This window comes from Corvus hawaiiensis, chromosome 17 (genome assembly GCF_020740725.1).
Source record: "Corvus hawaiiensis isolate bCorHaw1 chromosome 17, bCorHaw1.pri.cur, whole genome shotgun sequence".
Taxonomy (NCBI): domain Eukaryota; kingdom Metazoa; phylum Chordata; class Aves; order Passeriformes; family Corvidae; genus Corvus; species Corvus hawaiiensis.
This window is the reverse complement of record NC_063229.1, coordinates 7,747,131-7,760,342: the sequence shown is the minus strand read 5'-3', so window position 1 is coordinate 7,760,342 and position 13,212 is coordinate 7,747,131. Positions and strand designations below refer to the sequence as shown.

At 45.1% G+C, this 13,212-nt stretch overlaps 2 protein-coding genes across 8 annotated transcripts; one reads left to right on the top strand and one right to left on the bottom strand.

Moving 5' to 3' along the window:
• Positions 1-274: 274 nt before the first annotated feature.
• Positions 275-6,284, bottom strand: LOC125334902 (oxidative stress-responsive serine-rich protein 1-like). Of its 6 annotated transcripts, none has more exons than XM_048322130.1 (4): positions 6,232-6,284; positions 3,756-3,872; positions 1,834-1,947; positions 275-1,084 (listed from the first exon to the last, which is right to left on the bottom strand). In XM_048322130.1, exons 2-4 carry the CDS (start codon positions 3,833-3,835, stop codon positions 397-399), a joined length of 882 nt encoding a protein of 293 aa, XP_048178087.1. In that variant the 5' UTR covers positions 3,836-3,872; positions 6,232-6,284; the 3' UTR covers positions 275-396. The 6 variants fall into 6 exon arrangements, with proteins under 6 accessions (XP_048178087.1, XP_048178091.1, XP_048178086.1 ...); XM_048322134.1 differs by having other exon boundaries at positions 3,756-3,869; positions 6,232-6,269; XM_048322129.1 differs by lacking the exon at positions 6,232-6,284 and adding an exon at positions 5,607-5,922.
• A 44-nt stretch (positions 6,285-6,328) lies between these two features.
• LOC125334882 (oxidative stress-responsive serine-rich protein 1-like) lies at positions 6,329-11,475 on the top strand. Of its 2 annotated transcripts, none has more exons than XM_048322089.1 (4): positions 6,329-6,390; positions 7,366-7,486; positions 9,126-9,236; positions 9,854-11,475. In XM_048322089.1, exons 2-4 carry the CDS (start codon positions 7,410-7,412, stop codon positions 10,536-10,538), a joined length of 873 nt encoding a protein of 290 aa, XP_048178046.1. In that variant the 5' UTR covers positions 6,329-6,390; positions 7,366-7,409; the 3' UTR covers positions 10,539-11,475. The 2 variants fall into 2 exon arrangements, with proteins under 2 accessions (XP_048178046.1, XP_048178047.1); XM_048322090.1 differs by lacking the exon at positions 6,329-6,390 and adding an exon at positions 6,648-6,744.
• The last annotated feature ends 1,737 nt before the right edge of the window (positions 11,476-13,212 follow it).

Genomic DNA, 13,212 nt, shown 5'->3' with positions numbered 1-13,212 from the left:
ACAAGCCTGAGTCTTACAACCTGAGGTCAAAGTGATTTCAAAGAAGCTGAATGACACCAAGTGTCTCACAAGAAGAGCTCTAATCACCAAGCAATCTAGGGATTCTTCTCCAATGAAGTAAAAAGAGGATTTTGAAAACAAAGCAGAATTACGTGTTCTGTCTCTTAAGCACAGGCAGATACGCTCTAGGTACATTTACCACATTATCTATTCCAAGCTTAAATTATAATGCTGAAACTAAACTGTTTGTCCAGCTTAAATAATCAACATCAGCTGAGATGCAAACAAGTGTTTTTATTGCAAGCACAGTGAGTAGGGAGTGGGTTGCATATTCACATGATGTGCCTGAGGGCAGATTTAAACCAGCCACCCTTCTGGTTTTAGTGCTCATTGCTGTCAGGTGTACATCATTTCTGCCATGTGAGACATTTTCTTTGGAATATACAAGTAATACTCCATGTATCCCGAAAGATCTTCAATAGTCACATCATCCACAAAGGCCCTGGCTTGCTCAGAGCAAGAGCGTGGAGAACTTGAGGGAGTTCTTGAGGGCAAAGGCTGTGAGTGATCCTCAGAAACCATTCTATCAGGTGCCAGCGGGAGGGTGTTCTGCAAGCCAGAGAATTTGTACACTTCCATATCTTGCCACAGTTTGCACTGACAGGCTTTATCTGCACACACACATGGCTTACTCGTGTTCAGCTTGGACATAGACTGGAAGTCAGAAAGCTCCGTAGTCTTTAGGCTTGCTCTGGATACTGGAGAAGCTGCAGCTGGAGAGTTCTCCTGTGTGTTCTCTGATGTCAACTGTGCAACAGAAACTCCCAAAGGCTCAGCAGCTCCCTTCTGGCAAACGTCCGGAGCGACGCTGCAGTGTTCATGTGCACAAGCTTCCTTTGGGACTGGCATCCCAAACCCACTGCTGTCCTCCTGGGCATCACCCTGGCTCTTCTGCACCAGCTGGCTGCATGTGGAATGTGATTTTGTGCTGCAATGGATAAACTTTGGAGGATGAAGAATTGGAGACTTGGAACGCCTGCGACGCTGGGTTCTCACAACTCCTCTCAAAGGCTTCTTCACAGACCTGCCAGGGAAAGAGACAAAAGAGAATGAAGATTCACTAAAAGACTTATTGCTGGGTTACAAGTAACACTGGGCAAAATCTCTACTGCATTTATATTGCATGCACCAGCTTTACATTCGTAGTATTTGCTCAGGGTATTCTGCTATCTTGGAATTTGACTTTGTTCTAGTCAAGCAGCTGTATAAAATATAAAAGGGACACCACAGAAATGCATCTCAGAGAGTGAGCTTTAAAGGTTAGAAAATGAGTAAAGCATGTGAGACATGACAAAATAATCTCCACAAGAAGGACAAACACAAGAAAAGAGCACAAAACTAATGAATCAAGGGCAAAGGGTGGTTTTGTTTCAGATGAGCATGAAGTTCTGCAGAGATACTCCAGAAACCAATTCTTTGTTTTAATCTAGTTCCCAAGGCACAGTGACAGCTTCTGCAGTGTCAAACAATGACTGAAAGAGATGCATTCATGATTGTCTGATTCAAAACCAGCAGCTCACATTTGTATTGAGAAACATCTATAGATGTTTAGCAACCTAGAGGTGACCAGCATTTCCTTTCACTTCATGTAACTGTGAAGAATAGCAGTCATATATGAAGAGAAAAAGGTGGTGTGAGTATTTTAAAAAGTTCTTTAGCAAAGACAATTCAGGTCCCTTGTTTAGAGGTGCACGAACTAGAAATTGTCTACTTAACATTCCTTTTCAGTGCAGTATCATTTGAAATAGTCTGATAATCCCAAGCTTCTCTTACCCATGCCAGGTTTCCTTAGAAGCACACACATTCTTAGGCTTGGTTTCATCTGCCACTGTTCTAACTATTGTTCTGGGACTTGTCCCATCACCCACAGAGAGAGAAGCGGTCGATCTGTGAGAGACAAAATGAAGAGTTAACAGTCTACACTGGTTAGCATTATGATTATGAAAAAATATCCTCATGCATCTTCTTTCCCAGAAAATATTGCTCCAAATCATTTAGAATATGTCTTGGAAGACCTGCCCACAAAGACCCAGATCAGAAGCACAAGTGTTGACACACTCCTATCTCCAAGGTTTGTATAAAAGACCCTTTCACCGAGCGCTGCCGTTCACAGCTCCACTGCAGATCCAACCCCACGTGTCAGTGACAAACACACACAATGGCCAAATTTCAGCTTCCCAGGAGAGGGGAGGGCAGAAACACCATCACTGAAGAAACACGTCTCCTTTTCCAGAGACAAATAAGCCATTCTTTCCTAAAAATAAATGTTCTTTGGACATAAATAGACTTTGTTTAGCTGAAGAACACTTAAGCCTCTGTCTAACAGTCTGTCAACATAAGCTAAAACTCTTCATACTCCTGCAAGTTGAATCATTTGAGCCACAGAGTTCTGTCAGACCTTCAGCTTCTATTCAAGACAGGGACATTAGCAGATTTACTAAATTTTCTGGTGCTATAAATTCATTCCAGACTCTCATTTTGAAGGACTTAGAGTAAGCCCGAGAACAATTTTTTCAAGTTGTGACTTCACATATTACATTGGAATTCCCAATAAAATTATTTCCCAAATCCTATGCTAAATTAGTTTGTAAACAGGATAGATTCCCTGAAAAGCAAAAGTAAGTCCCCACACACTGATCTAGGGTAGGGTTAAGGGAATCCAAACTATTAATCAAACTAATTTCCATTTAAAGAACAATGAACACAGAACACAAGATCAAAGGCTACCAGTAAAAACTCCAAAGTGATCAAATATGCCCAGCTGGAGGATGGTACTAGAGATACTGAAGAAATGAAAGGTAATTAATTACTAATGAGTTTAACTACTTAAACAAAAAGATAGTTTTAGAAGCCCATCTACTCACAATCTCAGCTCTGTGGTAATTCTAGTTACCACCTTGATCTTTACATGCTGCTTTACCTACTCTTTCATTTCAGTGACAGTGTAATTGCATCACTGACAACAGCTTACTGGAAGACAAGATTATACAGGTAATATGCAATGGTGCACATTTGTCAGCAGAAAAAAACATTATATGGAAGCCTTTCTTTACTTAAATTCAGGTAAAAATTATCATTACCAACAGAAGACACATAGTGCTTGTGTTCTGCCACCTGGGACAATGAAGTTAAGTGTCTTGTGTCAAATGTCCACAAACCAAGACAACACAAAAAGTATTCTTTCCCATTTAGAGATTTTGGTTATAAATAGCAATTTTGTGACAGCAATGAAAATAGCTTGTGTGGGAATCATGCACTGAATCAAATGCTCTCCCTTACTGACATGGAAAGAAAGTTTCTCTCCTGGGAAAAGATGTGATTTTATTCTCATGACAGGCCTTCAGAGCCATGGCAATACGCTAACTTCAACAGCAGAGTTCTAGTCCTATGGACTTTAGTACTGGTAACCTCTGGCAGACAGATTCATGCCAAAATTCATTTCAAGCACATTGTCAGCTGCTGATGATGGTGAGGTTTCCTTCAAGCCGTTGCAAGCTGACAGCAATCAAATTACAATTCCTTGAGAAGTACAGTCTGCAGGTAGTGAATTTATTTCAGTCTGTTCCACTACAATGAAGGCTTTCTGTGCCTAACCTTTCACAATTACCTCATTCCCTCAAATTTCACAGCAAGGGTGTTGCCTTTGAGTCCATCTGTAAGATGTTAAGTCTGTGCCTCTCTGTGGCGCTACCTACCCAGCTGTGTCAACTCTCAGCTTTTTGAAGGCTGTCTGCAGGCTTTCCTCTTCTCCATCCTTAGCTTCTGATTTCATCATTGGGATGGCCAGAAGGTGATGGAATTACCATGTACTGCTACAAGCAGAAAAAAGACATATGAAAATAAGGGCCAAATCCTTGTTAAAAACATTAGTTGCCCAGCAGCGCTGTAATACATGAAAATAAACTCAAAATAGCACAATGAGCACACAAAGCTGAGGTCATTCTAGTAGAACATTTTTGAAAGCTGATTCAGAACAAGCTTTATGATACCCAAGAATGAAACAAACAGTCTCTTGTACAACTGTAGGTGAATTAACAATTCAAAGTCAAATCTGGTGTCAACAGCATCTTGCACATACATTACAGTACAGCCAGGCTCTTCCACTTGTCTTACAGCGCTACCAGAATAATTGTAGAGGAGGTGAAAGTGAGAAGGAACAACACCATTAGAAACAGCCAACCTTCTACAACTCTTATTTCCAAATCTGGGGCTCAGTGTTACACATACACTTTAAAAAACCCCAAACCAAGATATTTTTCTTAAAACAAGATAAAGTTTTAAGCCAAACAAAACTTTTTGACCTTATGTCTAGGTTCCAGCAAGAGTTATACAGTCCTATCAGAACATGGTATTTTGGTTGCCAATAGCTGTTAAAATTTTCCAGTATCAGCTCGTGAACAAGTACAAAGGCAAACAAATACAAAAAGCAATCAGAAAGCCTTGCTTTAAATAAATAAAAAAAATTATGAAAACTAGCTGATGTATTTTTTTTTTTATCAACCCTGGCCATCATTTAATTTAGCTACAAAGGATCTAAAATCTTTCTAAGTTTGATGCTCTTTGGGCTTGCTGGAGGTCAGGCACTAGTTGTTTATGCCAGGGTCTAGACTTTCCAGTCCTGTTTAACATCTTCATTAATAACCTGGATGATGTGGCAGGGTACCCTCCCCACATCTGCTGATGTCACCAAAGTGGGACCTTGACAGGAACCTCATGAACTTCAGCAAAGGGAAGTGCAAAGCCCTGAACAAACTTTTTTTGTAGCAAGGAAAATAACTCTCTCTTCACCGAGACCTTTTTATCTGCAGCTCTGCAGCTCAGTTACTTATGCAGAGGGACGGGGGTAATTTTTGTTCCCTCACCCCCCCATTCCAGTTGGAGGTGGCAGCTCTCCCCACTGTTGTTCTGGCTGCTCACTGTGCTGTGACTTCACCTGGATGCCCTGGATTGCAGACAGCAATTATGACACACACAGAAGGATAATGTATCATAACAATTTCAAGGCACATGTTGTCCAATGAGTCAGACAGGGAGTAAACAGGAGAGAAAGAAGCTTAAAACACTGACAACATGATGCTCATCTGAGCAAGTTGCTATTTCATATTTTCTCTTAGCCAAATACTACTGTTGTGGTGAAACAGATGGTCCCTACTTCACTTCATTTTTATTCCTTGGCCCCTCAGTCATCCCTAGATGATTCTTTAAACTGAAAAAAAAATCAGGCTACGTAATTTTTTTTTTAAATAGCAAACTCCTGTATTACATAACCTCAGCAGGAAAATGAGGGTAAAAAGTTTATAAATCACTGTACCTTACTCAAAACAGAGTAACAGTTTTTAGACTAAATATTTTATCATGGTGTCCTTCATCACCAACATTGCAAACCTCAAAACAATGCAGAATTTATTTAGATAAAAGCCTACTCACTGGGTGATAAATAAGCTCAAATATTTTAGACGCACCAGCCAACTAGCACCAAAAAAAAAAAAAAATTACTGTGAAACCCAGCCAAAGTTTACCGTGTCAAAAAACACATTGAAACTTACGTTCTTTACCTCCCAGGAAAATACCCATCTTCCCTGCTCCGTTTTATTTTCAGCTATTTTCCAGCAACACCGCACTACAAACCCAAGCGAGCGCAGTGCCGGTCATCCAGCACGGCTCCCGCGGTGACGGCGGGACAAGGCACGGGCACCTCCATCCACGGCGGGCTAAGGACGGGCACGTAAAGGGATGGCCACAAGCTCCCGGGCGTTCCGGGCCACGGCCCGAGGGGGCAGCACACGGGCCGCGGGACAAGAACTTTTCTATTTTCAATTTTTATAATTTTGCATTTTTTAATTCCGTATTTTTAACCGCTCGGAGTTCCCTCCCCAGCCCTTCCCGCCCGCACGACGGGGAGCCCCAGCAGCTCCCGCCGCTACCCCGCGGCCCAGCTCCGCGGCTCGGCCGTGACTCAGCACCGCCCGCGCCCCGGCGGGGCTCGCCCAGCGCCCTCCGCCCTCACTGGGGGACCGGCGCCGGGAACCGCGCGGGAAAGTCTCGCCGCGGGGACACGACGGCGCCCACCGGCCCCGGCCGCTGGGGGAGCGAGGGGCGATCCGCGCAGGGCAACGGGACAAGGACGGGGATAGACACGGGGACGGGGACGGGGACGGGCCCCGCACTCACCGCGCTCCGCGGGCCGAGCCCGCCGCCTCCCGCCGCCCCCCCGGAACCGCCGCCGCTCGCGCACGCGCACCCGGCGGGGCGGGCGGGGCCGGGGCGCGCCCCCGCGGGGCGGTGACGTCACGTCCTGTTGTGCTGCGCGCCCCGGGCAGGCGGCGGTGGGTGAGTGACGGCCCCGGGACCCCCGCGCCCTCCGCGCCCCCGCGGGCCGGCTCTGCGCGGCCGGGGGACACCTCAGGGGCGGCTGCGGGGTCGGGGGGGGGGAGCGGAGGGGCCGCCGCGGCTCTTCCCGGCTCTTCCCGGCGGGGCGGCGAGGGCAGGCCCCGGGGCAGGTGGCGGAGCGGGGCCGGCGCTGGGCTGCCGCGGCTGCGGAGCCTCCGGCGGGCACGGACAGCGGGGGTCTGGCTCGGGTCTGGCTCAGGCCTGGCGCTGGGCCCGGCCCCTCGCCCGTGCCCTGTGCTGGGGCGGCGGGGCTGTCACGCCGGACAGTGCCCGGCCGCCCCCGCTCTGCTGCCGGTGAGAAAAGGCTCGGGAGAGATCTCAGCAAGGTGTGAAATGCCCGAAGGGTGGGCACAGAGGGGAAAGTCAGGCTTTGCTCACTGGTGCCGGGGGAGCGGACCAGAGGCCATGGGCACACACTGAAACCCTGTCTGAGCGTAGGGAAACGCGTTTCTCTGAGGGTGGTTGAGCACACGCTGTCCAGGAAGGCTCTGGAGTCTTCCTCCTTGGGGTTATTCAAGGCTACCTGGACATGGTCCTGGAAAAACAGCTTGGGGTGGCCCTGCTTGAGCAAGGGAAGTGGACCTCCAGAGATCCCTGCCAACCTAAACCATCCTGTGACTCTGTACCTTTCTGAAGCTCTGCTTCAGGTGCCGTGCTCACAGCTCAAAGTTACACAGGTTGCCAGGTTCTGTATCATCTGTTCACCCATTGATAAAAAGACGCTTTTTGACACAGGCTGGGCTTGTTCTGAAAAACTCAGGCTTTGGAGTTCACAGTGAAAAGCCCAGGGCAGGTCTGGTCAGAAGGCAGTGATACTGCCCACTGAAGAACGAGCAGCCATCACGGTGTCAGTCGGTTTTGTACAGACCATCTGTGTTCACACCTCAGCATCAAATCCCAATTTCTGTGTTTCAGTTTATTCTATATGGCACGGTTGGTTACCCACTGAGAGCACATCAATGGACTTGGAAACTAAAGATGAAGAGGAAGAGAGTCTACAAACAGCATTCAAAAAGCTGAGAGTGGATGCAGCAGGGTAAGTGAGCAACAAAAAAGGCAATGTAATTTTTCAGGGTTTTATTACATATTTGTATTTGTTTTCTATTATTTTAGTTTCAAAAAGAAGAAGTCATTCGGTGAAAGGTTCTTTGCTCTCTCTGAACTGCATCCCTTCAGATGAAATGCAGTCATTATAACTGTCTAATATGCAAAGAAGTACATTATTACAGACTAATTTTGACTAATATCCAACTGAAATCACACAGTGACTGCATGGAAACATGAAAAGACTCACCCAAAGCAGTGAACCCCCTTTTAACTGTTGTAGCTGTAGTCACCTGGTGTGAGGCAGAATTTGTTTGTCTGTTCCTGTAAACAGTGATGTCTGCAGCCACATTATAAGCCTTATTTAGTGCACAGAATTTTGCTTGGAAAGCATCTGGAGTACAGCATCAACACCTTGGAGTGTGCTGGGGAGTCCAGCCTCACTGGGAAGGGTCAGGCTAAATATGAACTCAGAGCATTTCTGATTTCAGGGGATTTTGTGGAGTAAAATGTCTGCAGACATTCGTACACTAAAAACTTACTCAGTAAGACACTGGGTGTGCTGATAATAAAAATTATGCAGTCTAGCACTCTGTGAGACAGTTCACTTGAAGTCTTTTGGGAATTCACAGACACAAGAGGAAGCTTTGTGTTGACAGTGTTAACCTTGTGAATTCAGCCCCACAGCCATCAACACTGTGAATTCAGGACTTCCTCTGCATGTGGAAATATATTTTGCTTTGCTACTTGTTCCCTCTACTTCAGGAGGTCTTCTTAGCAATGTGGAAAAAAATAGCTGTTCTCTATCAAGGAACTGTGGTTATTAATCATAACACTTTTGATGTAGTACCACTGGCAGACTGTGTGGGCTTCTGGTTGATTCCTGATGACATTTTAGGCATAAAAAGATCTTGTTTTGCAGGCGTGTATTGTGAACAGCTCAAGTCTTGTGACTAATCCCTTAAGATCAACTTTGGGCAGAGTGTTTGAGCTCTTTACTAGAATTTCGCCTCATTTCTTACCATTTCTGATCCCATGTTCCAAATCATACCTGCAGCCATTGTAAATATACATTTATGTGTACAGATTTATGTGCTGAGGCATTTATGTTTGTCATCGGTACCTCCAAGGTCAGATGCTTTTTTCATTCTATGCTTATCTCAAAAATTCAGTAAAAACTAAATAAATCAATCAGCAATCTGTCCTTGTCTGTATCTCATTCACTTCTCCACTGACTCCCCCTCAGCCTGCTGCTCTGGGTGCCTGACTGTATTTCAGAGGAGTAGGAGACTATCTTTAATGACTATTGTCTGACAAGAATGTTTGGAACCTGAATTTACATTCCTTTAATGTGTCATTTTAGTACAAATAGGGCATGACATCAACCTCTGGGCATTTTGGCTGCCTTTCATTTCATCTCACCTATCTTTAGCCACTTGACGAGGCCAGTATAGTAAGAGGGGTCAGCTAAATCTCTGCAAGGCCCTGTTTCTACCCACTGACTACAGAGGGAGTCAATGCAGCAAATTTGACTGGCTTAGCTGAGCATGCAAAGCACACAGGCTGAATGTGGGCCTCTGGAGCCATATGTTCAGGCATTTCTGTGATGTGGCATTTCCCTTTTTACCCAGATGTATTGCGGCTCTGTCCGTGGGCGAGGGGACGATTCTCAGAACAACGACAAGAGCAGCCGTAGATGGAGCCAAGCAGCAGACTGTCAGCTCCAAGGAAGCGTGGCATGGGTAAAACATGAGACATTGAACAGTTGCAGGCTGCTTTCAATGCGAGTTGTTGATTAGTTGCTTAAAGATATCTTTCCTTTCTATCACAAAACGTTTCCATGACTGGTATGTTGTTTTTAAGGGGATTTCATCAAAGTGTTTAAAAACAATATTGCATCTTCTCTTAGGGTTCCCAAAACTTTCTTTTCCATTGATTTTATTAGTAGTACTTTTCTGCAAGTCTTAAACCTTTGCAACCCACTCTCACCTCGCTCTTGGGTTCTTTTATTTCTTTTGAAGTACCTGGATATGCAGTGTGACTCTGCCAGCAGCTCCAACTGATCCAGGTTCTGCACTACAGTTCAGTTTGGGATGACAGAGTATCATTTGCTTAAGGCAGAAGATTTGGGGGGAAGCACCTTGAATAAGGGTTCCTTGTATGTATCTTTTCTTTGGGGGAACCCAAAATTTCTTCAGAATCTTCCACAGTTCCTGTCAGAGATTGTAAGTGACCAGTCATCTGGTATTTGCAAGCAGAAAAATAATCTTGTAAAATGTTTCTAGTCACGTTTTAGAGCTTCCTGAGCTGTAGTGTAGATTCTGGAGTTACCCAGTTGCTCGCCTGTTGAACCCTGCAGGTGTGTGAGAAAGCCTTCCCGAGGATCGGCAAGGGTCCCGCGGCGCCGGCGCTCCAAGTCTCCGGTCCTGCACCCTCCCAAGTTCACATATTGCAACATGAAAGCCAACAACCAGCTGAAACACAAAACCCAGGCAGACACTTCGAAGGGTGTCATCAGCTCCGATGTTTTTGTCCCAGCAGAACATGGTACGAAGGACGGGCAGGATTCTCACCTTGAGGCCAGTAACGACAGAACTGAACCGTTGGAAGCTTTCACCGCCGAAGAGCCTTTGCAGAAGCCAGGGGAGAGTTGCCCTGCTCTCTCCTCATCCTTTGAGAACAGCTTGCGTTCTAAGCAAACCTCAGATTTCCAGTCCTTATCCATGCTTAGCAACGGCAGGCAGTGCCCTTGTACGGACAAGAAATGCCAGTGCAAGCAGTGGCGCACCATGGAGGTGTATTCCTTCTCCGGCCTGCGGAGTGTCCTGTCCGAGTGCGAGAAGGCGGTCCTGGGAGTCCATGCCCACTCCCTCCAAAACAGATCCCCCTGTGGGACAGCCTCGTCAAGCTCCCCGAGGTCTTGTTCTGAGCAAGCTCGAGCCTTCGTGGATGACGTGACTATTGAAGATCTTTCGGGATACATGGAATACTACTTATATATTCCCAAGAAAATGTCTCACATGGCAGAGATGATGTATACTTGACTGTAAGCAATAGAGAATCCTGAAGCAGAGTTTGTTACAATGGTTGGGCTAATTGCCTTGTCAGTGCCATGTTTTCACTGTTGTGTGTTTGATTAAATGTTTCTTTGCCTCATACAGTTTAGTTTTCTAATAAAATGAAAAATTAAATATAGTTTTTGAGCTTAGTTCTAAAAAGAATGCACTAAAGTCTCTGAATACCTTAACAAAAGCACTCTAGATCAAATGAGCTCTGTTTGGTTTTTGGTTTGTGCTGTGGATATAGAAGCTCTGTATGCTGTTTTCACTATGTTTTGGAAAAAAACAAAACCAAAAAACTTTTCATTTTTTTCTGATAGTTTGAAGTGTTTGGAAGTTTAATGTATCTCAGTACTTAGAGAAAAGTTTCACAGCTACAGCTCTATCCTCTTCATCCTGCTCCTGAGAGAACGATGAGAAGGCATTCAGCATTTTGGATAGGATGAATCTCCTTTCCTTGAACACTAGCTGGCTCCTTTTTTAGTTGGATCAAATTGTGAATGCTTCTTCCTTACAAATTTTTTGGGAGGTCCAGAACGTGCGGGTGTGGGCTTGGACCCTTCCTTAATCTAACTCGCTCACTCTTAAGCAGTTCTATTTTTCTGCAGATAAGTGAAGCTCTTAGAAGTAAAAATATATTTTGTTATTTGTGCTTTACAGATGGAATAATTTAGGGGGGAGTGAAGCAGGCTACCAGGTATTTTGGGCTGTGTGGTCTCACAGAAGTGGAGAGGGTGGAACCATCTATACAGGATGTTTCTGAGCACATCTGATACACAAAGTGGTGTGGAAAGGGGGTGAACAAGAAGTGTGTATCATCCTGGCTTCGTGCTGTAGAGCTATGGCATTCCTGCTGGTTGAAAATACTGCAATAAAAAATTTGTTGCTGAGACTTGCATTAATAAATGTTTGTCAAAACCCAGCAATTTAAAGTCTGAATAATTTAACTTATACTCATCTTCTCTCAAGACCTTTTTGTTGAACAAAACCCACCAAAACAAAAAAAACTAACAAAACTTTGGTTTCAGTGTCAGCTGTACATGGTCAACAACCATATCTGAGTAAAGTACTGTAATTTTTACTTACACGCTGAAAAATGAGTGGTCAGCAAGCCAAGGAGTCACAAGCAGTTGTGTAAAAATAGATGATGGCAGATGTGGACAGTTGGCCTCGTATTCTGTGCTGAAGAAGGCTCAGACATTCTAGATGATAACCACTGGAGATTTTATTCTACCCATCCATAATACTTACACTGTAAGTCCAGGAAGCTGAGATTTAAAGTCCAAATCAAAAAACATAAGAATACAACTAAAACGAACTTTGCTCTTAAGTTTCATGCATGTATTTAGCATTCAGTATTTGCTCTTACTCAAATTAAATGTAGCTGTTTTCTACATTTTCTCCTGTCACCTCCCTCCTTCAGCACTATCCTGCAATACCCACATACACTCTGGGTTTTCTTCACTTTCTCTTCTTTCTCCCTACAGAAAATCTGGTGTCATATGTACTTTGCTTTTAAACATAAATATTTAGTACCAGTTATCTTTGCTGGTGCTGTTTTTGAAGGATGTTTCTGCTTCAGCAGAGGGTATCTGCTCCTATTTTTGTTCATGTTTTGTTCTGTGCCCTCTTTAAAACCATGGGAATTGTTGCTAGACAGAGGGTTTCTCCCCTTTTAACCATTTCCCTGTCTCTTGGCAAGCATTGATCCAGAGTTCACGTGTGTGAAGCTGAGGCACAGCTCTTCCACATGCACAAAAATGGTTATTTAAGCCTGGTATTGGTTGTCCCCACTCCTCTCTGCATCTGGAGCCTTATGAAGGGGCACAGCAAGGCCCTTCTCTAGCAATGTGGAGTGGCAGCGTGGCTCAAGGTCACCTTGGGGCAGTTTCTGCTGGGCTGCTCTTTAATAAAGTGTGCAGAACCCCGGGAAGTGTCTGGACTGGTGTTACATAACCCCAGTACGGGTTGACAGCGTTGGAAGGGCACATTTTCAGCTGTGGAGCAGGACAACATGCCACACACCTGCTGTGTCCAGGGAGAGAGGAGGAATTGGGGAAATCGTGGAAGTTGAACTAGCCCAAGATATACCCTGAAACTGAGGGCTGAGAAGTGAATTCAGGTTGCCAGAATGCTGAGTGGGAGGGAAAAGCCTGAGAGCAGGTTCCAAGGGCACGATTCCGTAGTGTCCTGTGGAGGACTGGAGTAACTGCTAGTGAGGGAGGCAGGCAAAGGGAAAAAGGACAGTAACTCAGTGGTTTTGTGTTCTGCCTGAACCCCTGGTTTTGCTGGTGTTTAAGCACATCTAGTGCTGCCTGCAGCAGAGGAAGGGCAGATATTTTGGTTCTTGACTGTAATTGTGAGGTTTGCAGCAAATGTACTGGAACATTGCTGCTGACATTTGCACAGCACAGACCAACCCCTGCGGGTGAATGATGGGCCCTAAGAGAGGCCCAAACTTACTGTTTCCATCAGTTCAGCTCATCCACATCACTCTGATAACATAGTGACTTCTTGCTGCCTGCCTGGAACCTCAGGATTTATTGGAAAACTGCATCTTCTCTGGGAATGCTTGCACAGCACCTTCAGCTTGATTGATGAGTAGAGATGCCCTGGTACAAACAGTGCTGAGCGCAGCCTTATTGCTCCCAGCTGCTGC